The sequence below is a fragment of the Lagenorhynchus albirostris genome, chromosome X (genome assembly GCF_949774975.1).
Source record: "Lagenorhynchus albirostris chromosome X, mLagAlb1.1, whole genome shotgun sequence".
In the NCBI taxonomy this organism is placed as follows: domain Eukaryota; kingdom Metazoa; phylum Chordata; class Mammalia; order Artiodactyla; family Delphinidae; genus Lagenorhynchus; species Lagenorhynchus albirostris.
In genome coordinates this window covers 108,220,225-108,245,614 of record NC_083116.1, presented here as the reverse complement: position 1 = coordinate 108,245,614, position 25,390 = coordinate 108,220,225, and the positions used below count along the sequence as shown (strand labels likewise).

The 25,390-nt window shown below is 38.7% G+C and overlaps 1 protein-coding gene across 1 annotated transcript in view; it reads left to right on the top strand.

Moving 5' to 3' along the window:
* Positions 1 to 20,870, top strand: part of LOC132513200 (programmed cell death protein 7-like) — a 36,076-nt gene extending 15,206 nt beyond the window's left edge. The window contains 2 exon segments of the mRNA XM_060137372.1: positions 19,528 to 20,481; positions 20,483 to 20,870. Of these exon segments, the coding sequence (XP_059993355.1) occupies positions 19,528 to 20,481; positions 20,483 to 20,762 (1,234 nt within the window). The 3' untranslated portion in view covers positions 20,763 to 20,870.
* The last annotated feature ends 4,520 nt before the right edge of the window (positions 20,871 to 25,390 follow it).

The following is a 25,390-nucleotide window of genomic DNA, read 5'->3' as shown; positions in this document are numbered from 1 at the left end:
AAAACTATAAAACTTTGAAAAAATAGGAAAAAGTCTTTGGAATCTAGGTCTAGATAAGAGTTCTTAGACTGTAGACCAAAACCATGTTCCATAAAAGGAAAGACTGATAAATTGGGTCTCATAAGAATTAAAAACTTTTGCTCTGTGAAATATCCTATTCAGAGGACGAAAAGACAAGCTATCCAATAAAGGACTAATATCTAGCATACTATATATACTATATAAAGACTTGCAAAACTCAACAGCGAAAAGCCAATAGATCCAATCATAAAATGGGCAAAAGATATGAAGTGATGTTTCACTGAGGAGGATATATGGATGGCAAATAGTTACATGGAAAGATGTTCAACCTCATTAATCATTAGGGGAATGCAAATTAAAACCACAATGAGATATCACTACACAACTATCAGAATGGCTAAAATAAAAAATAATGACAACATCAAATGCTGGTGAGGATGTGGAGAAATTAGATCACTCATAGGTTGCTGGTGGGGATGTAAAAATGGTGCAGCCATTCTGGAAAACAGTTTGGCAGTTTCTTATAAAACTAAACATGCAATTACTGTACAACCCAGCCATATATATCCCAGAGCAGTGAAAACTTATGTTTACACAAAAGTTTGTACACTAATTAACTGCTCATAGCAGTTTTATTTGTAATAGCCAAAACTAGAAACAACCCAGATGTCCCTCAAACGGTGAATAGTTAAACAAACTGTGGTAATCCATATCATGGAATACTATTCAGCATGAAAAAGAATGAAATATTGATATGCAAAACAACTGGATGATCTCCAGGGAATTATGCTGATTAACAAAAAGCAATCCCCCTAAATATTACAAACTATATTATTCCATTTATATTACATTCTTGAAATGACAGAATTATAGAAATGAAGATGAGACTGGTGGTTTCAGTTGGCCAGGGACAGGCAGATAGTAGCTATAAAAGTCATCATGAGGGATCCTTGTGGTGATAAAATTATTCTGTATCTTGACTTTATTAATTTCAGTATCCTGTTTCATAGAGTAGTAATGTTCTACAAGTGTTACCATTGGGGAAAACTGGGTAAAGGGGACACAGGATCTCTCTATATTGTTTCTTATAGCTACAGATGAACCTATAATTATCTCAAAATAAAATTTTTAATTTAAAAAATAAGTGCAATTAATGGTTAAAATTTCAGACTCTAGATAGAGACTATCTGGTTCAAATCCTGAGACTACATCCTGTCATCTTGGGTAAATCTATTTATCCTCTCTGTATCTTACTTTCCTCATGCTTAAAATAGGAATAATGGTGGGTGAAATAGGTAAAGGGGATTAAGAAGTACAAACTTCCAGTTGTAAAATAAATAAGTCGTGGGGATGTAATGTACAGCCTAGGGAATATAGGCAATAACATTGTAATATTTTATGTGGTGACAGACGGTAACCAGACTCATAGTGGTGAACATTTTATAATGTATTAAAATATCAAATCACTATGTTGTACACCTGAAACTAATATAATATTGTAAGCTAACTATACTTCAATAAGTAAATAAAATAGGAATAATAAAATTTATCTCATAAGGAGTTACTTACATAGCTTAAATAAATGAATGCTTGTAAAGTACATAGAATGGTGCTTCTCACAGATTTATGCTCAATAAATGTGAATTTTATTTACTACAATTATTATAGTTGTATGTATGTTCATGCTTATGAAAAATTTAAAAGCCTGCATGGGATGGGTACATACCAATTGCAATATAAAGGCTACTTTTGGAGGCAGAAATGGTAAGGGGATAAAAGGTGAAACTTGAGTTGTGCATATTTTATATCCTTAAAAGATAAAGCAGGTAAATACATTTTATCTTTGTCTTATGTTTTATACTATGCATCTATTTTAAATTATTATATTTGTTTTAGAAGGACATTATATTATGTAATTTAGAAATAACACATTATTTGATGAATTCATTGCATAATTAAGTCTTCAACATTTTCTAGAAATAAGCTATTTTCAGTGCATTCTCTTGATTTTCAATTACTTTATAACTGGGTATACTAAACCTAATTTTACTTTTTGTTAATGACAGAAGAAAATATTATGAAAATGATTTATTTTATTGTGCTAGAAATCAATAATATTCCCTGGCATTATTAAATTTTTCAGAGTTTAAATTACTCTCTGAATTCTCCCAATTGTAATGTTTTTTGACATAGTTGTTGATATCTCTGCTTTCTCCATTCTTGTCAACTGTCACTCTCGGTAGGAGGCTTCTTTTATTTCCCTTTCATCTACACCTATAATGTTCTCATTATCATAGCAAGATATTACGGTTGATAGGAAATGAACAGATCAACAATCCTACTTAATATTTTAGACATCATCCTAAATTAATGACCTCATTACACCTGCATATATCTTTCATTCCCCAACCCCCGAAAAGTGTATCATGGGATCAGTTACACTTATTCTCTCACTTCCTAGAGTTGATGTCACTAACCACCATGTGTGTGACCCTAATCAATATTATTAAAATTTGTTGCAAATCTAAGTTACAGTGTACAGTTTATTAAAATATGTTTTAGTCTTTAATGATTATTTTCTCAGATAATTGGATCAAAACTCAAGCCTTAAATAAATGATAATCTACTCATATTATCCCATATATGATGTGTTAATATATTAGTGATATCATTGATCCATCATTTGATCCAATTCACTCTTATATAAACAATATTTATGGAGTATCTGATATAGGCTAGGTATTATCTACGTACTGAATGTATAGAAATGATTGACATAATCCCTGATATTCAGATGTTTCCTATTTTGGACATTAACAATTATAAACTGTTTTTATTTTACACCTATAATTAAAGAAAAGGGGAATTACAATTATATTTATTATTTGACTTAAAATGCTGGAATTGGTACAACATATCTCATTAAAAATAAGGAAGTAAATTTTAGATAACATATTCTGATTAACTCAGAATACTGTAAAGAAAGGACTATGTAAGAAAAATCTATTTAAGATCAAACTATGCATAATCTGTTGTCTGAGTTACAAGAACCTCTTCTTATGCATAATAAGTAGTAAAAAGAAGCAAGATTTATAAATGTAATAGTTTATCCATGTAAACTTGTAAATCATGTTTGTTGCAGGAAATATTGTTTACTTATATTGTTAAATATTTCTTTTAGAAATGTAAATTGATCACTTAGCACATAAAATAACCCACTGGCCTTGTACTAATTTGATCCACCACTATTTCTATCTAAATTTGTCTAGTCTCTCTCTCTCTCTCTCTCTCTCTCTCTCTCATATAACTCCTTCTGCTAGTCAGAAAACCTCAATCCCCTGAGTCTCTTTGTTCCATTTGCAGACTTGCAAACTACAAGTAAATAAAGCATGCAATCAGTAGATTTCTATTCAAAATCAATGTGAAGATTTGTTCTTCCACACTGTCTTCATCAGTTTGGTCTGCTATAACAAAAATATAAATTGGGTGTCTTAAACAACATACATTTATTTCTTACACTCTTGGAAGTCTGAGATCATGGTACCAGTATGGTTGGGTTCTGGTGAGGTTTCAGACTCCTGACTTCTCCTTTTATTCTCACATGGTGGAAAGAGAGCTAGAGAGTTCACTGGGGTCTCTGTTACAAGTACACTAATCCCACTCATGAGAGACCCACTCTCATGACCTAATTACCTCCCAAAGGTCCCACGACCTAATACCATTACCTATGGGGTTAGGATTTCAACATATGAATTTTAGGGAGACACAAGCATTCAGTTCATTGCACACACATAGTAGTAGGAGAAACAGATGCTTAAAGAATTTTATTATGACGTGGTAAGTGCTATGATAGAGGGATTTAAATAGTCCTATAGGTTAACAAAAGGAGTTTATTTCATCGGACCTCCAGGAGTTATAGAAGTTTACCTGGAGGAAATGATTCTTGAGTTAGGTCTCAAAAGTTGATAATGAAGTGGTCAGGAAGAAGATGATAGAAGGGTTTATAAGAAGAGGAAACTTAGGAGAAATGACATAGAGGTATGTAGCTGCTGTGTGTCAAGGTCAAAAAACAGTCCAGTATTTATTTCTATTGTACAAAGTGAGTTCTGAGAAGTAGTGAGAAATAAAACTGGATAGGAAAATAAAAGCTTTCAGGTTACCTAAGACTTTTTACATCATGGCAAATACTTTACTTTCATATTAATGCAGAAGAACCACTGGAGTTTTTTGGTTTTTTTAACATCTTTATTGCATAAAAGTGGAATGGTTAATTTGAATTCTCTGTAAATCACTTAGAAAGTGGAATGGGGAATGGATTTGAAAAGTATCGTGCTAGGAGAAGAGATAATTTTGAAGGCTAAATCCAATCCAGAGTTGATGAAGACCTGACTAGGACAATAGTATTTGAAGATGAAAAGTGGATTTCATTAATATTTGTGCAATGACATTGACAGAACTTGATGATTAGTAAGGAGAGACAGAATAGTTGTATTGGTTATTCAGTGCCACACAACAAATTACCCCCAAACTTAGCAGCTAGAAACAATAACATTTATTATTTCAGTTTCTGTGAGTCAGGAATCTGGAGCAGCTTTACCTACATGGTTCTGGCTTGGGTCTTCTCATGTGGTTGCAGTCATGATGTCAGCTAGTGCTGAAGGATCTGCTTTCAAGATAGCTCACTCACATGGCTGTTGGCAGGAAGCCTGTGCCTTGCTGGCTCATGGCAGGAGGACTAATTTCCTTGCCAATAAATACCTACATAGGGTTGCTTGAGTATCCTCATGAAATGGCAGCTCACTTTCCCTAACAACCAGTTATCCAAGAAAAAGGAAAAGGTATAAGCTGCAAACCTTTTTGTGTTTGAAGTCAAGCACAGTCATTTGGGCAATATCCTATTAGTTGCATACGTGCAAGATGACTACACATAGGCATGAATAACCTGAGGCAAGACTCATTGCAGACACGGTGGTCAATAATAGAGCCCACATTTTTGTCTTCAGTGTTCAGTTGGATTATAGTGACATCTACAAGATAAGCAATAGAAGAGGAGCAGAGTTATTGTGGGTGCTTGCTTTGTTTGGTGTGTGTTTCTAGAAAGTTAGAAGGTAATAAATTAACTTTTGGAAATTATCAGCAAGTACCAAATAATATGCTTCTGAGGTACATTAATATGTTAATGATGGAGAAATAGATTTGAGAATCATCAGCATTTAAATGGTACTTTATATTTTAAGATTAGGAAAGTTCATCCAAGTAGAGGATAAAAATGAGATGAAAGGAAACAACATTTTTTAAAAAACAATGAGAAAGGGATTAGAAGGTCATGAAAGAAATTAAGCAAGATGATCAGAGAGGTAGAAATAATAAAGATTAGCACTGTAGAAATAAAGGAAACAAATAGTTTAAGAAAGTGAATAGTCAGAAGTGTCAAACAAAGCAGAAATATCCAAATCTAAAATTTGTCCATTGGATTTAGCAATATTTTTTGCCACTAATGATGTTGCCAGAGCAATTTCAAGTGTGGGAGCATGGAAGCAGAAAACATATAACAGAGGGTTAAGTACAGGTAAATTAAATAAAACTGTGTTTAAGTATGCACACGTTACGTTCCATTCTGGAAACAGAAATATTTCAGAATATTTAAGACAGAGGGAATTTAATATTGGAAGTGATTACATAGGTGATAGGTGAAAAACCTAATAGGAGATAATGAGGCAACTCAGAGATTAGCAATCTCAAAAGCTGCTGCAGTGCCTTTGCTAAAGGAACGAAGGGAGGAGAAGCCCAGAAACCAGGGGGTCCTCCTGGTGAAAGTTGGATTCAATTCTTGTAAGAACTGAAGCCACAGAGGAGAAGCAGCTGATGCCAAAAATGCCCCATTGGCAGGCAGAGAGAGTGAGAAATACCCATTATACTCCCTCCTTCTGATAGTGCCTCCCATTGGCAGACTACAGGTGAAGTCAGCTGACCCAGGAATCTAGGAGAAATATTTCTCCTGGGGTCAGCCCCAATGATATAAAATGGAAAAAAGGAGAGGAATGTAGTTGAGAACAAACAGAGGAACAACGGACACATTTTTAAAAACCTGCCAGCCTCATAAAGACAAACCAAATTTGAGGTCCCATGTGAGAAACTTTGTAGAACTTTAATGCATAATGAAAAATGAACTTCACTTAAAATGTTTCAAAGACTGAGGCCTATGCTCTAAGTAAAATACCCGTAAATTGAAGAGTTTTTATCTCAGCACTTTTAATGTAGAAAGATTTAGCCTGATCGAAAATAATTGAGCTTGACATTATCTCTCATAATACAGGAAATTATCAAGAATTCCCTGCACAGAATACAATCATGAAATATTAAGAATACATTTTATTTCTAATTAAATATTTCCTTTTTTTGATTCAGTGAGGTTTTTCAGTCTTTAAAGGTATGAAATAGTAATAGAATGAGATGTATTTAGAACCACCACAGCTATGACAGAACAGCAACAGCAAGTAAAATATAATTTTATCACGTTATAGATACTCGTCCATCAAAATGTTAAATATTATTGATCTGGTAAAATATGCAGCAGTATACAACTGTAGTGGGCATTGTTGAAGCTCTCACAACATCCTTTCCTCTCTTTTGAATCCTAACAGAATCTTGATGTAGGTCAAACATTTAGTACTCTCATTCCATGTGCCTCAGAGGAATCTGACCCTACAAATCTCGTTGGTGTGAGAGTCTGATTGGCTTAAGTTAATTAGCACATACTACCTCCTAGAAACTGGACAGAAGTGGGCAAATGAGATAAATGGGTAACGGGGGGGGGTGATAAAAACGTCTCTTCGAGTGCCGGAACACCAGAGTTCTTTCTTATCCTCTGCAAATTGTTATATGCCGTTGTGGAGCCCAGAACTGCTACAGCTATCTTGCTAGCAGACTAAAGACGGAGAAGGGGGTTGGCTAGTGTCAAGATTATTTCAATAAAATAAAGCAGAAGTTATTGGCATAAGCCAAACCTGAAACCTAACTTACAATTTCACTGCCAGTTATATGGGCAAATAAAATTCTTTATTGTTTAGGTCAGTTTAAGTTGTGTTTTCTTTCACTGGCTGCCAGAAACATCTTAAATCAATATATAAAATGTTGGGTATGTGTGTGTAAATATGCATATATACATATATATAACTAGTTCCTAACCTTACTATATTTATACTTGATTCTTATATATATTCTATTCATATATATATATAATTTTAAACATTTGAAATACTAATAAATATTTTGAAAATCCCCACATAATAATCTATATGCTATATCTATTTATCAGCTCAGGTGACAATTATATCTGACAATATTCTTTTGGAACTTAATCATTTTAACTCAATAAAAGTATTTGCGTTCTTTCATTTCATATTTTAATATCCAAAATCAAATGCTTCTTTACACTTGAATTGACCCTTTCTGCCTCTGTATCAATTCTCCTAACCATATACAAATGAGTCAACTTCTGCTTGCAGAGCCATTAAAAAAATAAAATTAATAAATCTTAGAATTTAACTTAAAATTCCAGTAGTGTGATAGATACTGGAAAAGAAGTTTTCAACTATCTTAGAATCATTAACACTTTAAAAAAATATAATGACAGGCACTGAATCCCTCCCATGAAGGAAAACTGTACAATGCATCAATACATACAAAAGCTTGCATACACTATAGTGGATTCTCAGACTGAGTGATACGGCAAGATATGGTTTAAGAAAAAAAAAATTGTTAATGCACATGATTTATAAAATTTTATTTTTTTTACATCTTTATTGGAGTATAATTGCTTTACAATGTTGTGTTAGTTTCTGCTGTATAACAAAGTGAATCAGCTATACGTATACATATATCCCCATATCTCCTCCCTCTTGCATCTCCCTCCCACCCTCCCAATCCTACCCCTCTAGGTGGTCACAAAGCACCGAGCTGATCTCCCTGTGCTATGTGGCTGTTTCCCACTAGCTATCTATTTTACATTTGGTAGTGTCTATATGTCCATGCTACTCTCTTCGTCCCATCTTACCCTTCCCCCTCCCCATGTCCTCAAGTCCATTCTCTACATCTGCGTCTTTATTCCTGTCCTGCTTCTAGGTTCATCAGAACTATTTATTTTTCTTTTTTTAGATTCCATATATATGTGTTAGCATACAGTATTTGTTTCTCTCTTTCTGACTTACTTCACTCTATATGACACACTCTAGGTCCATCCACCTCACTACAAATAACTCAGTTTCATTCCTTTTATGGCTGAGTAATATTCCATTGTATATATGTGCCACATCTTTATCCATTTGTCTATCAATGGACATTTACGTAGCGTCCATTTCCTGGCTATTGTAAATAGTGCTGCAATAAGCATAGTGGTACATGTCTCTTTTTGAATTATGATTTTCTCAGGGTATATGCCCAGTAGTGGGATTGCTGGGTCATATGGTAGTTCTATTTTTAGTTTTTTAAGAAATCTCCATACTGTTCTCCATAGTGGCTGTATCAATTTACATTCCCACTGACAGTGTAAGAGGGTTTCCTTTCCTGCACACCCTCCCAGCATTTATTGTTTGTAGATTTTTTGATGATGGCCATTCTGACCGGTGTGTGGTGATACCTCATTGTAGTTTTGACTTGCATTTCTCTAATACTTACTGATTTTGAGCATCCTTTCATGTGTTTGTTGGCAATCTGTATATCTTCTTTGGAGAAATGTCTATTTAGGTCCTCTGCCCATTTTTGGATTGGCTTGTTTCTTTGATGTTGAGCTGCATGAGCTGCCTGTATATTCTGGACATTAATCCTTTGTCAGTTGCTTCATTTGCAAATATTTTCTCCCATTCTGAGGGTTCTCTTTTCATCTTGTTTATGGTTTCCTTTGCTGTGCAAAAGCTTTTAAATTTCATTAGGTCCCATTTGTTTATTTTTGTTTTTATTTCCATTTCTCTAGGAGGTGGGTCAAAAAGGATCTTGCTGTGATTTATGTCATAGAGTGTTCTGCCTATGTTTTCCTTTAAGAGTTTTATTGTGTATGGCCTTACATTTAGGTCTTTAATCCATTTTGAGTTTATTTTTGTATATGGTATTAGGGAGTGTTCTAATTTCATTCTTTTACATGTAGCTGTCCAGTTTTCCCAGCACCACTTATTGAAGAGGCTGTCTTTTCTGCATTGTATATTCTTGCCTCCTTTATCAAAGATCAGGTGACCATAGGTTTGTGGGTTTATCTCTGGGCTTTCCATCCTGTTCCAGTGATCTATATTTCTATTTTTGTGCCAGTACCAGACCGTCTTGATTACTGTAGCTTTGTAGTATAGTCTGAAGTCAGGGAGCCTGATTCTTCCAGCTCCGTTTTTCTTTCTCAAGATTGCTTTGGCTATTCAGGGTCTTTGTGTTTCCATGCAAATTGTGATATTTTTTGTTCTAGTTCTGTGAAAAACACCATTGTAGTTTGATAGAGATTGCATTGAATCTGTAGATTGCTTTGGGTAGTATAGTCATTTTCACAATGTTGATTCTTCCAATCCAAGAACATGGTATATTTCTCCATCTGTTTATGTCATCTTTCATTTCTTTCATCAGTGTTTTATAGTTTTCTGACTACAAGCCTTTCATCTCCTTAGGCAGGTTTATTCCTAGGTATTTTCTTCTTTTTGTTGCAATGGTAAATGGGAGTGTTTCCTTAATTTCTCTTTCTGATTTTTCGTTGTTGGTGTATAGGAATGCCAGTGATTTCTGTGATTAATTTTGCATCCTGCAACCTTACCAAATTCATTGACTAGTTCTAGTAGTTTTCTGGTGGCATCTTTAGGATTTTCTATGTATAGTATATTGTCATTGGCAAACAGTGACAGTTTTACTTCTTCTTTTCCAATTTAGATTCCTTTTATTTCTTGCTCATCTCTGACTGCTGTGGCTAAACTTCCAAAACTATGTTGGATAATAGTGGTGAGAGCGGGCAACCTTGTCATGTTCTTGATCTTAGTGGAAATGGTTTCAGTTTTGCACCATTGAGAATGATGTTGGCTGTGGGTTTGTCATATATGGCCTTTGTTATGTTGAGGTAGGTTCCCTCTATGCCTACTTTCTAGAGAGTTTTTATCACAAATGGATGTTGAATTTTGTCAAAAGCTTTTTCTGTGTCTATTGAGATTATCATATGGTTTTTATCTTTCAGTTTGTTAATATGGTGTATCACGTTGATTGATTTGCGTATATTGAAGAATCCTTGCATTCCTGGGATAAACTGCACTTGATCATGGTGTATGATCCTTTTCATGTGCTGTTGGATTCTGTTTGCTCGTATTTTGTTGAGGATTTTTGCATCTATGTTCATCAGTGATATTGGCCTGTAGTTTTCTTTCTTTGGGACATCTTTGTCTGGTTTTGGTATCAGGGTGATGGTGGCCTCGTAGAATGAGTTTGGGAGTGTTCCTCCCTCTGCTATATTTTGGATGAGTTTGAGAAGGATAGGTGTAAGCTCTTCTCTAAATGTGTGAGAGAATTCGCCTGTGAAGCCATCTGGTCCTGGGCTTTTGTTTGCTGGAAGATTTTTAATCACAGTCTCAAGTTCAGTGCTTGTGATTGGTCTGTTTATATTTTCTATTTCTTCCTGGTTCAGTCTCAGAAGGTTGTGCCTTTCTAAGCGTTTGTCCATTTCTTCCAGGTTGTCCATTTTATTGGCATATAGTTGCTTATAGTAATCTCTCATATTCCTTTGTATTTCTACAATGTCAGTTGTTACTTCTCCTTTTTCATTTCTAATTCTGTTGATTTGAGTCTTCTCCCATTTTTCTTGATGAGTCTGGCTAATAGTTTATCACTGTTCTTTATCTTCTCAAAGAAGCAGCTTTTAGTTTTATTGATCTTTGCTATGGTTTCCTTCATTTCTTTTTCATTTATTTCTGATCTGATCTTTGTGATTTTGTTCCTTCTGCTAACTTTGGGGGTTTTTTGTTCTTCTTTCTCTAATTGCTTTAGGTGTAAGGTTAGGTTGTTTATTTGAGAATTCTCTTGTGTCCTGAGGTAGGATTGTATTGCTATAAACTTCCCTGTTAGAACTGCTTTTACTGAATCCCATGGGTTTTGGGTGATCGTGTTTTCATTGGTTTCTAGGTATTTTTTTATTTCCTCTCTGAGTTCTTCAGTGCTCTCTTAGATATTTAGCAGCACATTGTTTATCCTCCATGTGTTTGTATTTTTTACAGTTTTTTCCCTGTAATTGATATCTAGTCTCATAGCATTGTGGTTGGAAAAGATACTTGATACGATTTCAATTTTCTTAAATTTACCAAGGCCTGATTTGTGTCCCAGGATATGATCTATCCTGGAGAATGTTCCATGAGCATTTGAGAAGAAAGTGTATTCTGTTGTTTTTGGATGGAATGTCCTATAAATATCAATTAAGTCTATCTTGTTTAATGTGTCATTTAAAGCTTATGTTTCCTTATTTATTTTCGTTTTGGATGATCTGTCCATTGGTGAAAGTGGGGTGTTAAAGTCCCCTACTCTGATTGTGTTACTGTCGATTTCCCCTTTTATGGCTGTTAGCATTTGCCTTATGTATTGAGGTGCTCCTATGTTGGGTGCATAAATATTTACAATTGTTATATCTTCTTCTTGGATTGATCCCTTGATCGTTATGTAGTATCCTCCTTTGTCTCTTGTAATAGTCTTTATTTTAACGTCTATTTTGTCTGATATGATAATTGCTACTCCAGCTTTCTTTTGATTTCCATTTGCATGGAATATCTTTTTCCATCCCCTCATTTTCAGTCTGTATGTTTCCCTAGGTCTGAAATGCGTTTCTTGTAGACAGCATATGTACAGGTCTTGTTTTTGTATACATTCAGCCAGTCAATGTCTTTCGGTTGGAGCATTTAATCCACTTACATTTAAGGTAATTATCAATATGTATGTTCCTATTACCACTTTCTTAACTGTTTTGGGTTTGTTATTGTAGGTCTTTTCCTTCTCTTGTGGCTTCTACCTGAGAAGTTCCTTTAGCATTTGTTGTAGAGCTGGTTTGGTAGTGCTGAATTCTCTTAACTTTTGCTTGTCTGTAAAGGTGTTAATTTCTCCATCAAATCTGAATGAGATCCTTGCTGGGTAGAGTAATCTTGGTTGTAGGTTTTTCCCTTTCATCACTTTAAATATGTCCTGCCACTCCCTTCTGGCTGCAGAGTTTCTGCTGAAAGATCAGCTGTTAACCTTATGTGCATTCTCTTGTGTGTTATTTGTTGTTTTTCCCTTGCTGCTCTGAATATTTTTTCTTTGTATTTAGTTTTAGAAAGTTTAATTAACATGTGTGTTGGCGTGTTTCTCCTTGTATTTATCCTGTATGGGACTCTCTGTGTTTCCTGGACTTGATTGACTATTTCCTTTCCCATGTTAAGGGAGTTTTCAACTATAATTTCTTCAAATATTTTCCCAGACCCTTTTTTTCTCTTCTTCTTCTGGGACCCCTATAATTTGAATGTTGGTATGTTCAATGTTGTCCCAGATGTCTCTGAGACTGTCCTCAATTCTTTTCATTCTTTTTGCTTTATTCTGCTCTGCTGTAGTTATTTCCACTATTTTATCTTCCAAGTTACTTATCCGTTCTTCTGGCTCATTTATTCTGCTATTGATTCCTTCTAGAGAATTTTTAATTTCATTTATTGTGCTGTCCATCATTGTTTGATTGCTCTTTAGTTCTTCTAGGTCCTTTTTAAAAGTTTCTTGAATTTTCTCCATTCTATTTCCAAGATTTTGGATCATCTTTACTGTCATTACTCTGAATTATTTTTCAGGTAGACTGCCTATTTCCTCTTCATTTGTTTGGTCTGGTGGGTTTTTACCTTGCTCTTCAATCTGCTGCATATTCCTCTGTCTCCTCATTTTGCTTAACTTACTGTGTTTAGGGTCTCCTTTTCACAGTCTACTGGTTCATAGTTCCCATTGTTTTTAGTGTCTGCCCCCAGTGGGTAAAGTTGGTTCAGGAACTTGTGTAGGCTTCCTGTTGGATGGGACCAGTGCCTATGTTCTGGTGGGTAGGGCTGGATCTTGTCTTTCTGCTGGGCAGGGCCCACCAGAAAGACAATGGTGTGTTTTGGAGTGTCTGTGAACTTAGTATGATTTTAGGCATCCCGTCTGCCAATGGGTGGGGTTGTGTTCTTGTCTTGTGAGTTGATTGGCATGGGGTGTCTAGCACTAGAGCTTGCTGGCTGTTGAGTGGAGCTGGGTCTTAGCCTTGAGATGGAGATCTTGGGAGAGCTCTTGCCTATTGGTATTACATGGGGTCAGGAGGTCTCTGGTGGTCCAATGTCCTGAACTCGGCTCTCCCACATCAGAGGCTCAGGCCTGACACCAGCCCGGAGCACTAAGACCCTCTCAGCCACATGGCTCAGAAGAAGAGGTAGAAAAAAAGAAAGAAAATAAATTTTAAAAAATAAAAATATAAAATAAAGTAAAATAATTAAAATTTAAAAATCATTAAAATAAAAAAAACTTCTTTAAGTAATAAAAATAAAAGAGAGCAACCAAACCAATAAACAAATCCACCAAAGATATCAAGTACTAAAATCTATACTATGGTAAACATAAAAATCAGAAACAGGTCAGTCACAGATAGCAAACCCCAAGTCTACAGTTGCTCCCAAAGTCCACTTCCTGAATTTTGGTATGATTCATTGTCTATTCAGGTATTCCACAGATGCAGGGTACATCAAGTTGACTGTGGGGATTTAATCCACTGCTCCTGAGGCTGCATGGAGAAATTTCCCATTCTCTTCTTTTTCTGCACAGCTCCTGTGGTTCTGCTTTGGTTTTGGCCCTGCCTCTGTGTGTAGGTCTCCTGAGGGCGTCTATTCCCTACCCAGACAGGAGGGGGTTAAAGTATCCGCTGATTAGGGGGCGCTGGCTCACTCAGGCCACGGAGAAGGAGGGGTGCAGATGCGGGGTGAGCCTGCGGCGGCAGAGGCCAGCTTAATGCTGCAACAGCCTGGGGAGTGCCATGTGTTCTCCCGGAGACGTTGTCCCTGGATCACGGGACCTGGCAGTGGTGGGCTGCACAGGCTCCCAGGAGAGGAGGTGTAGATAGTGACCTGTGCTTGCACACAGGCTTCTTGGTGGCAGCAGCAGCAGCCTTAGCATTTCATGCCTGCCTCTGGTGTCCACGCTGATAGCCGCGACTCGCACCCATCTCTGAAGCTCTTTTAGGCGGTGCTCTGAATCCCCTCTCCTCGCGCACCCTGAAACAATGGTCTCTTGCCTCTTCGGCAGCTCCAAACTTTTCCCGGACTCCCTCCCGGCTAGCTGTGGTGCACTAGCCCCCTTCAGGCTGTGTTCATGCAGCCAACCCCAGTCCTCTCCCTGGGATCTGACCTCCGAAGCCCGAGCCTCAGCTCCCAGCCCCCGCCTGTCCCGGCGGGTGAGCAGACAAGCCTCTCGGGCTGGTGAGTGCTGGTCGGCACGGATCCTCGGTGTGGGAATCTCTCTGCTTTGCCCTCTCTGCACCCCTGTTGCTGCGCTCTCCTCCATGGCTTCAAAGCTTCCCACCCACCCAACCCCCGTTTCCACCAGTGAAGGGGCTTCCTAGTGTGTGGAAACTTTTCCTCCTTCACAGCTCCCTCTCAGAGGCGCAGATCCCATTCCTATTCTTTTGTCTCTGTTTTTCCTTTTTTCTTTTGCCCTACCCAGGTACGTGGGGAGTTTCTTGCCTTTTGGGAGGTCTGAGGTCTTCTGCCAGCATTCAGTAGGTATTCTTTAGGAGTTGTTCCACACATAGATGTATTTTTGATGTATTTGTGCGGAGAAAGGTGATCTCCACGTCTTACTCCTCCACCATCTTGAAGCACCCCCCCCCCAATTTTAAAGGGTCTAACAGATATCCTTATTCTTTAGTGAGGGAGAATCTGTTTTCAAGTTCTTGGTTTGAAGAAATGTACACATAAAGTATACACATAAAATGGTATATTATTCAAGTTTAAAAAGGAAGGAAATCCTGCCATTTGTGACAACATGGATGGATCTGGAGGACATTATGCTAAGTTAAATAAGCCAGACATAGAAGAACAAATACTACACGATACTACTTATAAGAGCAATCTAAAATAGTCAAACTCATAGAAGCAGAGAAAAGAATGATGTTTGCCAGGGCCTGGAGGGAGAAGGAAACTGGGAGATATTAGAGGGCACAAAGTTTTGTTTATGTAAGATGAATAAGACCTAGAGATCTCCTGTACAGCATAGTTAATAATGCTGTATTGTATACTTATAAGTGTGTTAAGAGGGTAAATCTTATATTAAGCATTTTATCACAAAATAATAATTATTATAAATAAAAAGGCAGTAGGAAACTTTTGGAGGTCATGGATAGCTTTATGGCATAAATCATGGTGATGGTTTCATTGATATATTCTTACCTCTACATTCATCAAGTTGTATACATTAAAAGTGCACAGTTTTTTGTATGTCAGTCATACCACAATAAAGTGCTTTAAGAAATTCCAGTTCTTGGTTTGAAAATTGGGTTGGAGAAATGAAATATTGGATCAGAGATGAATATAAGCTCATTTATTCTGTCATTGATCACATGACTTGAATATGTTTTGTTACTGGTCTTAATACAGGATTTATTTTTGGGACTTCCCTGGCAGTCCAGTGGTTAAGACTGTGTTTGCACTGTAGGGGATGTGGGTTCAATCTCTGGTCCGGGAAGTATGATCCCGCATGCCACACGGAGTGGCCAAAAAAAAAAAAAATATATATATATATATATATATACTGGATTTATTAATTTTTGTTTATTTGAGGTTAGAACTTTTCAAAGATTTTTATCTTGTATATTTTAATATGTGATTTATGTAAAAGAATATGTACTTAGATACCCAGAAGGAGGGGAGAATTAATTTCTATTCATCATATGTACAATAAGTAGTTTGGGTTACTTTTCGAAATACAGTATCATATATTTGTTCATTTGTTTGATAATAAACCAGCACATGGTATTCAACTGCCTCTTTAGAGGGCATGGAAAAGGGAGAATTTTAGTTATTCCTGGGAAAGGCTGTATGAATAAAGATGTCAGTATTTTTTAGCACATGGAAACATTTAAAGGTGAATATCTGCTTTAAAGAGGCACACATCAATTTTGCTATACATATTAAATTCCTGTAGTATTCTTGTTTATAATATAGTTAAACATATGCATCATATTGTCCATTCGAGGATAGAGCAAGATTAATCTCTAACTTTTAATAATATCCAAGTCATGAAGATAAATCTAAAAGCATAAATTTTCTACATTTCCATGTTATATGAAAAAAATTGATTCTTATTTATAAAAAAGGGATTAAATGTCAGATGAGAGTTTAAGTCTGTAATTTTATTCTTGAAGGAATCACTGTGGAATGGTAAGAAGATTTGGTTTGAAAGAGCTTAGTAACTGTGTTTCCATGGACCTCCATTTTCAAAGGCTATTTTTCACAAAGTTGAGCTATTGATACTGTTTTACCATCTGATACTTTTTTGACATTCATGTAGCAATATTTCAAATGGGAAATTATATCTTGAGAGGATAGATAGCTAAAAAAAGAGTATGCAATCCTCTTCTTTTCACAATAATCACAGCTTGGCCTTTGATCTGACTTGAGACTATCCTTCTCTACAGCACAGTGGGAGGTGGCTTATTCTGCTGGAATTAAGTGGGGCAAGATGCCATGTGATAATAATAACTGCTTCTGTCTCTCCTAATGTGAAGTTTTAAGATACCAACTATTTGGTAAAGACAGATGTGTAATACATTTTCTGGATTTTTATCTCCTTTTTTTTCCTGCCAGTTAACATATTATTTTTTCTTTAAAAGCTCTAAAAGTTTCATGTCAGTGAACAGGAACAGAATATTTTACAGAAAAATTTAAAAGAGTTTTTTTTTTGTAAAGATGCACCCCTACTGATGAAGTGTTTGTGCTGGGAATGATAAGGGTAGTTTCCCTATTGTTCACACAGCAGGCTGTCATCTTTTTCTTCTTAATAGGGAAAGGTCTTATCCTCAGCATTGCTGCATGAGTTTTTCAGTTACTTGGCAACAATAATAATAAAAAAAAACCACAAGCAGTAAAGGACCCATCATCAACATCATGACAAATAGTAGTTCCTCAGCTGGTTTTAATGGCCATATGGAGACATTAAATTTCTTGCCTTCAAGAATTAAGCCCAGTGCATAAGATCAGATTGAGCTCTGGTATGTGCAGCAATGTAAAACATTTTAGCCATTGTATGTGAATTAGTATGTGGAAAAAAGTGAATAAACATGAGGCATTCACCTGAATAAACAAAGTACCCCTGGAATGCACAAGACAAACAGATTTTTCTAATTTAAATATCTGGATGCGTATTTTTGGCACATCCTTATGATCACGGCCAGCTGATATGGATATTATGAGGTCATCTACTGTGTGTATGATGATGTCTGTTGGTAAAGCATTAATCAATAGAAATAAATACTTGGTTAAGAAATGCTGCCATTAATAAATGAATATTTAAAACCAATCAGGATGTGGGAGAAACCCAACATGAGATACAAACACTAACAAATGAAACTACTGGTAATAAAAATCAATAACATAACTATACTGAAGGTAAGGGGGAAAGAACTAACCCAAATAACCTTAGAAAACAATAACTTGACTGGATGCTAAAAGGATAAAAATGAAAAGAACTGTGCACAAATGTTATGTAGTCAGTAAATATGTTTCTCATAGAGGCATTGATAAGACATTCTGAAACTAATTTATGTGAATACTAGAATTGAACAAATAAGTAAATAAGTTGTTAACAATAAAACTAAGATTTCTTACAATTGGAGAAAGAAATTACAATTAAATAAACTGGGGAGATTAAAAAGATTCCTATGGTGTTAAATTGGAATCTGATATTAGTATAAACTCATTACAGACACACACATACACACACACACACAGATATAAAAATAGATATGTGTGTATACATGGATTAATACACAAATATTTCCCAGTCCTGGCTGCTGAGAGAGCCTAGAAACAATGAGATTCCAGTAGTAATCAGCATACCTAGAGACAAGATCTTGGTTTCTTAAGCATCATTCTTCTATAAAAGGAACCAAGGATCCTTGGAAAGGTGGTTCTTTCAGGGCTGAGATGGAAAAAATCAAAATGAGCTTGGAACATCTTGTAGAACCAGAAAAAAAAAAGAATATTCTCAAAAGATACAGGGAAGAGAGCATTGTTGAAAGAAGACAACATTAGGAGAAGGACCTCTTAATGGCCAAAGCTTTGAGCAACAAAATAAATAATGCTAATATTGGATTATAACCCAAAGAATAAAAAAAAATCCTGAGTCCATAACAATATAAATAATTAAATATGTAGACGGAAGAGACACGACAGCTCCTCCTCATAGTGGAATTGCAATTAATAAGTATTTAAAAAAGGGAAATGGAAGCCACTATTAGGCATATATCACAGTGGTGATTACTGCATACTTAATCTACTAATGGGTGATACAATCAGTGCATCTGAGGAGAGAACATATTTGCACTGTCTCAAATTATCTCCCTGCAAGATATTTGTTGACTACAGGAGAAATCATAGTAACTTTACAGTGGAAATGCCCAGCAGAGATCATTTTGACCAGGTGATCAAGGTCATTGTTGCCAGTAGTAAGATGCATTGAAATCAGGAACCCTGTGATATTGGTGCACTGTTGAAAGAAATGGCACCATTTCTGTGGTTCTCCTTTTTTTTTAAAAATAAATTATTTTATTTTTGGCTGCGTTGGGTCTTCGTTGCTGCACGCGGACTTCTCCCTAGTTGCAGTGAGCGGGGGCTACTCTTTGTTGCGGTGCATGGACTTCTCATTGCGGTGGCTTCTCTTGTTGCAGAGCACGGGCTCTAGGCACACGGGCTTCAGTAGTTGTGGATCGTGGGCTCTAGAGCGCAGGCCCAGTAGTGGCACGCAGGTTTAACTTCTCCGTGGCATGTGGGATCTTCCTGGACCAGGGCTCGAACCCGTGTCCCCTGCATTGGCAGGCGGATTCTTAACCACTGTGCCACCAAGGAAGACCCTTTGTGGTTCTCTTTTCAAGGAACTATGACCTCAGTCCAGTAACGAGAAGATACCAGATAGGCCTAAAGTGATGGACATTCAGCAAAATAACTGATCAATACTCTTCAGGGCTGACGGTGTAATGAAAAAGCAGGAAAGACTGAGGAACTATTGTAGATTGTAGGAGTCCGGGGAGAAATAACAACTAAACGCAATGTGGGACACTGATTAGGATCTTTAGAAAGGATAATAGTGGAAAAAATTATGAAGTTTAAATGAGGTAGTTAGTTTGGTTAATGCTACTAAGACAAAAATAATTACCTTGTTCTAGTACTCGTATGATGGTTACCTAAGATGTTAACATTGGACAAGGCTGGATGAGGGATAAACTCTGCACTATTTTTGCAACTTTTCTATAAGTCTAAAAGTAGTTTCAAATAAAACGTTTTTAAAAATTGCCATTATACCCCCGCCGCCCCAGTGCCGGCCCTTCCCAGGGAACGACGCCGGTGAGCGCCCGCGGCCGCCGCCTCCAGGCCCGGGGTCGCCCTGGAGCCGGCGCTGGCCTGAAGCACCGCCGCCGTACGACGTGCTTGGGGACGCGGCCCTGCAGCGCCTGCGCGACCGGCAGTGGCTAGAGGCGGTGTTCGGAACCCCGCGGCGGGCCGGCTGCCCGGTGCCTCTGCGCGCGCCCTCCGGCCCCAACCTGGGCGAGGTGCGGGCCCGGTTGCGCGGGTCCCTGCGCCTGGTGCGGCGGCTGCGCGGCCTGGGCCATGCGCTGCGCGAGGCCGAGGCTGACGGCGTGGCCTGGGCACAGCTGCATGCGGAGGCACAGCCGCTGCGCGCCGAGCTGGCCGAGCGACTTCAGCTCCTGACCCAGGCAGCCTATGTGGGCGAGGCGCGGCGCAGGCTGGAGAGGGTCCGGAGCCGCCGGCTGCGGCTTCGCGAGAGGGCCCGGGAACGCGAGGCCGAGCTGGAGGCGGAGGCCACGCGGGCAGCGGAGCGCGAGCAGGAGATTGACCGCTGGAGGGTCAAGTGCGTGCAGGAGGTGGAGGAGAAGAAGCGGGAGCAGGAACTTAAAGCTGCTGCTGCTGCTGGTGTCCTATCTGAAGTGAGGAAAAAACAAGCAGACACCAAAAGAATGGTGGACATTCTTCGGGCCTTGGAGAAATTGAGGAAACTCAGGAAAGAGGCTGCAGCAAGGAAAGGGGTCTGTCCTCCAGCCTCAGCAGATGAGACCTTTGAGCATCACCTTCAGCGACTGAGAAAACTCATTAAAAAACGCTCTGAATTATATGAAGCTGAAGAGAGAGCCCTCAGAGTTATGTTGGAAGGAGAACAAGAGGAAGAGAGGAAAAGAGAATTAGAGAAGAAACAGGAAAGAAAAAGAGGAATTTTTACTACAGAAGCGTGAAATTGAGTCCAAGTTATTTGGGGATCCAGATGAGTTCCCACTTGCTCACCTCTTGCAGCCTTTCCGGCAGTATTACCTCCAGGCTAAGCACTCGCTGCCAGCGCTCATCCCGATAAGACATGATTGGGATCAGTACCTGGTGCCATCTGATCATCCCAAAGGCAACTCCGTTCCCCAAGGATGGGTTCTTCCCCCGCTCCCCAGCAACGACATCTGGGCAACCGCCATTAAGCTGCATTAGTAAAGATGCTCCAGGAGTGTCGTCCAGCCAAGGCTCTTTCCAGCTCTAAGTATTAGTGACCCTGCCATCTTCTTGTACTGTAGTATAAATCACAACCTCTAAACTCCATGTGGCATTGCCCTACCCAGAAGTTACGTTTCCCTTCTGTCCTCTGTCCTGGCCCAGGTGCCTCTTGAATCAGGAGATTAATATGGTTCCTCAGGAAAGGACCTAGGTGAACTGAGGTTTTTATGACAGGCAGTGGCCTTGGTTCATGAAATTCGCCTCTGTTTTGAGGGGCTTGGTCCAGATTGATTTATAAGTTTACTCTTATCTTTCTTGTGTGGTGATGGATAAGTATACGCTATACACTCATACCATCGACACAGGTGTGCACTGGGTAGATTTAGCAGTCCCTCCCCTAGTACTCCTTGTTAAGGCAAGCTTGATGCAAAACCTCCTTACCTTTCTTACCCAGAGAGCCTCCTAACTTCCAGGAAGAAAGGTCAGAAATGCTTTATCTTCAGTTTTGTGAATCCCACTTTTGGTGCAGCTGGAGAGGCTGGGTTGCCAGAAAAGCTGGTGGCGTTGTCTGGTAGTCAAGTGGAGAACTTGGAAAGCCTGAAGAGTACCTGTACCCAAACTGGATTGTGTTTTAATGGATGATGGCTGCATTTTCCCCATATTAGAAGGATCCTAATGAAAGCACCTGCTTTTTAAGTTCCTAGAGGTCTGCTTGTTCAGAATCCGCAAGGATAAAAATTAATTTCCTTATGGGAGTAGGACCTTGATTAACCTCACTCAGTCACATTGTGGGAGCTGGTATAGTGGAAATTGTGGAATTTTCTTAGGAACTCAAGCTTCCAAAAATATACATGTAGTTTAAGCTGGAGGAAAAGCAGATAAAAATAATAAAATTTATTTTTTTATACTCATTTAAAAAAATTGCCATTATAAAAAATTCAGGAGGACTTCCACGTTTGTTGCTGTAAACAACTTTCAAAATAGGCAGAATATATGAAGTGACTGGAAAACAGTCAGCACAAGATTATGATCCCAAAAAGTAGGAAAACAGATGAGGTAGGCTCCCCAAATGACCCTGTATTTCTGCTTAGAGGCAATGTCTAGACTGTAGTGCAAGGAGGATAAGCCACAACAGAGCGTGGTGGACTCATTGAACTGAGGATACAGTAAGTAGAGTTTGGGAATAGTAAAGCTGCTGAAATTTGCAGAGCAAGTTGGTGGAGAGAAGAGAGCTGGGTGGAGTTAATGCTCCAGAAATCTGTAGAAGGTCCCCTTGGGTCTTTCACTGAACATTAAGCTGCTCACGTAAAGGGCAGGACTCCATGGGACTGGGCAAAGGGCAACTACCAGGGGAGTTAAAAAAAATACTGGAGAGCAGTGAGCTGAACAACTATTGGAAGACAAACATGGCTGGGAGACTTTTAAATACTGAACAGCCAGAGGGGAGCATCCTCTTTGAACACCCCAAGTAATTTGGTACAGTTTCAGACAAGTCTAAGCTGTAGGAATAGGATGAATGTAGTCCAAAAATAATGGCTACCATAACAGCATCCTAACTGCCTTCAAATCACAGATTGGATTTCTGGGGAAGGCTTAAGTTGGAATAAGAGGCCCTAAGTCTAAAATGTTTATAGCTGCTATAGACCAGTTAGATAACAGGTTGTGTCGTGAAATTCTGGCCTCTCTGGACTTCATATTCCCTCTCATGGACTCTGGTCACTGCTCTCTCCCCGGTTCTTTCTAATGTTCCTCACTGGCTGGGGGTGTTCTGTCTGAACCCTTTCACTGACACCTGGTCGGTCTGATCAAATTCTTCTTTCTCAAAGTAAAGAGAAAAATCTTATTGACATTTCAGAATTTTAAAGCATGCCCAGAGGAATTCTGATACTCAAAGCATCACTGAAGAAATCCCACTTTCTATGGATGAGGGCTTAAGTTAATTTTCTGCTCAACCTACTTAGAAAACCTGGAAATTAAAATAACAGTGAGACAATATGTTTTCACCTAAAAGTTTGGCCAAAATTTAAAAGGTTGATACAATAAAATGCCTGTGAGAGTGCAAATTACATACGTTAATATGTGAGAATATGAATCAGTACAGCTTTATTTGAACAGAGTATCAGCAATATTCATAAAAATTTACAATCATCACATTCTTTCCAATTCAATCCAGTTTGCACTTTGCTATGTATTTCCTATAAGAAAACATACATATTTGCCCAAGAATTCATGCTCAGTAATGTTGATACAAGTTCTATTAATCATAGCAACAAATGGGAAATAATTTATGTGTCCATCAGGAGGAGAATGTTTAAATTAATTATGGCACATACACACTTCAGAATACTTAGGAGCAGTTAAAAGAGTGAGATGAATCTATATGTGCTCTCAGGGAAAGACCCTGCATTCGTTTTAGTAAGTGACAAGGGCAGGAGACGGGACAATATGTACACTGTTATCCATGTATATTAAGAAACTCACAATGTATTTTTATAACACATCTATGTAAGGAAAAGTCTAGAATCAATTTTAAAATAACACAAAATTTTAATTGTGGTTGCTTCTGAGGAGAGGGATGAATTCTAGAGGAATGTGATAGGGAAGGGGAATTGTGAGTTATCCATACTATTAGAATCTGGGGGCAGTAAGAGCATTTGTACTATTACTTAAAACCAAAATTTTTCTCAGGGGCAAACATAGAGACAAGAGGCAGTGGAAGAATGTTGACTTTTTCTTTTCTTATCAAGGATGGCACATCTGCCACAGAACCATTTTCCACCTCCTAGAAGTACACCTAAGTTTTTAGGAGTTCTGTCTATGTAGATGATCTTTTCTTATCTACTTCTTATGGAGGAGGCTTTGGTTTTGACCAAAAAGGTAAACTCAACCATTGGTATGTGGTCAGTGGCCAATCTCAAATAATTCAGCCCATTAAAATTCTACTGCAAATGCCAGGGTGGTTTCCAAAACCTCCTCTCTAACTTCAGGATTATTACCCTAACAACCAGTAGATTCTGTGCCAAATCAGAGTCTCGTCACCAGCAGGTTTGCAAACACTGAGAATGTGGTGGAGGCACCCAGTGGGGATGAGGAGGTGTGTAAACGTCACTGTCTGAAGTGAACAGTTACATGGAAAGGGCAGCTGCTGTCCCAGGGGTCCACGGTGACAAACGGGATCTGCGGGGAGTCGGGATGCTCCGAGTCAGGGGAGGGCAGGGCATATGGGCTGTCCGTTCCTCTGGGAACTGAGTGCAGCCTCCAGAGGAAGATGCAGAGAAGAGCTGGCCAGCAGGTCAGCTTCCAGTCTGGACATGAGGGCACACTGGGGAAGACCCAGGGGCAGGGCGCTGTGATGCCGCAAAGGGCTGGGACTGGACCCCCGTGCCGGGACCGGGGCAATCAGCTCTCAGGGAAGCCTGGGGCGAGGGGCAGGAGGATCCTAGGTAAACGAAGCCCACAGACAATCCCCAAATGGTGTCTGATTCTCATGTTCACCTTCCTTCTTTAGGCCTGCTTTTAATATTTTGGCTACAAGTTCCTCTTTCTTATTGCCTGAGAGACATCATGGAGCAGTGAGAAGAGAAATGAATTAAGAGACAGAAGGGCTGCCTCAGGCTGGGAGGAGTGGAACAGTATGGGCTCTGGAGGAATTTCGACCAGGGCTTTAGTTTTGCCCTGTCACTAGCTATGTGAACTCAGCACATTACCAAATTCTGTGAGCCTTGGATTCTTCCTCAATGAAGTGTGTTTGATAAGCTCTGTCTTCTAGGACTGTTGGAATGTGTATAATGTATGCAAAACACCTGGCACAGTGACTGGTGTGCATTGAAACTTTAAAGAGTGGCAATTTTTGCCATGATTTTTTGACCCAGATAATACCAACCCTCCTGCCGAGAAGTTTTGTTTTGTTTTGCTGTTGTTTTAAACCAGGAGATATCTGAGAATATGCAGTGCTATAGGACACTGAACATCAAGTCAGCCAAAAATTCTGCTTAACAAGAAAATATACCTCAGTAAGTCATGCCCCTTAGAGGATGTATTATTTAATTTGGATGTTGGGGAATCCTCCCCATCTGGATGCAACTCAAAGCTAAATGTGTGTCAAGAACCAACTCCTTCTCTCCCTCCCAGCTGCCCTTGGATCCAAATCACCCTTATTTTCATTCATTTAACTCCTACCAAAATCAAGCCCTCCCATAGGGGTCGCCAAATTTTACTCACATTAACCCAGTTAAAATACCCTACTAATGGAGCAGGCTCTGTTTCTCCCAGTCCAGGTTAAAGAGTAGGATATGGGCACAGTGGCTTCTTGGCATCCCACCTCAAGGAAGTATCACCCTTATTTATCAGAATCTCCTTGGTGATGATGTGGATAAAACACCTAGTTTGTGCACTGGGACAAGAGCACAGGGTACCTTCCACTCCCTCCCCGCGTGGAGATTTCTCTCTGGTTAATCCATGATCCCAAAATAACCGCTAAAAGCAGTTCTCCATCGGAGGCTCAGTTTCTCAACTCTGAGACACACCACGCAAGGGTCTGGCCCTTGCTCACCACCCTCACACACCCTCCTCTGACCCACCGCCCATCTTAACTGAAAATTACCTCTCACTGAAGGACTTGAGGT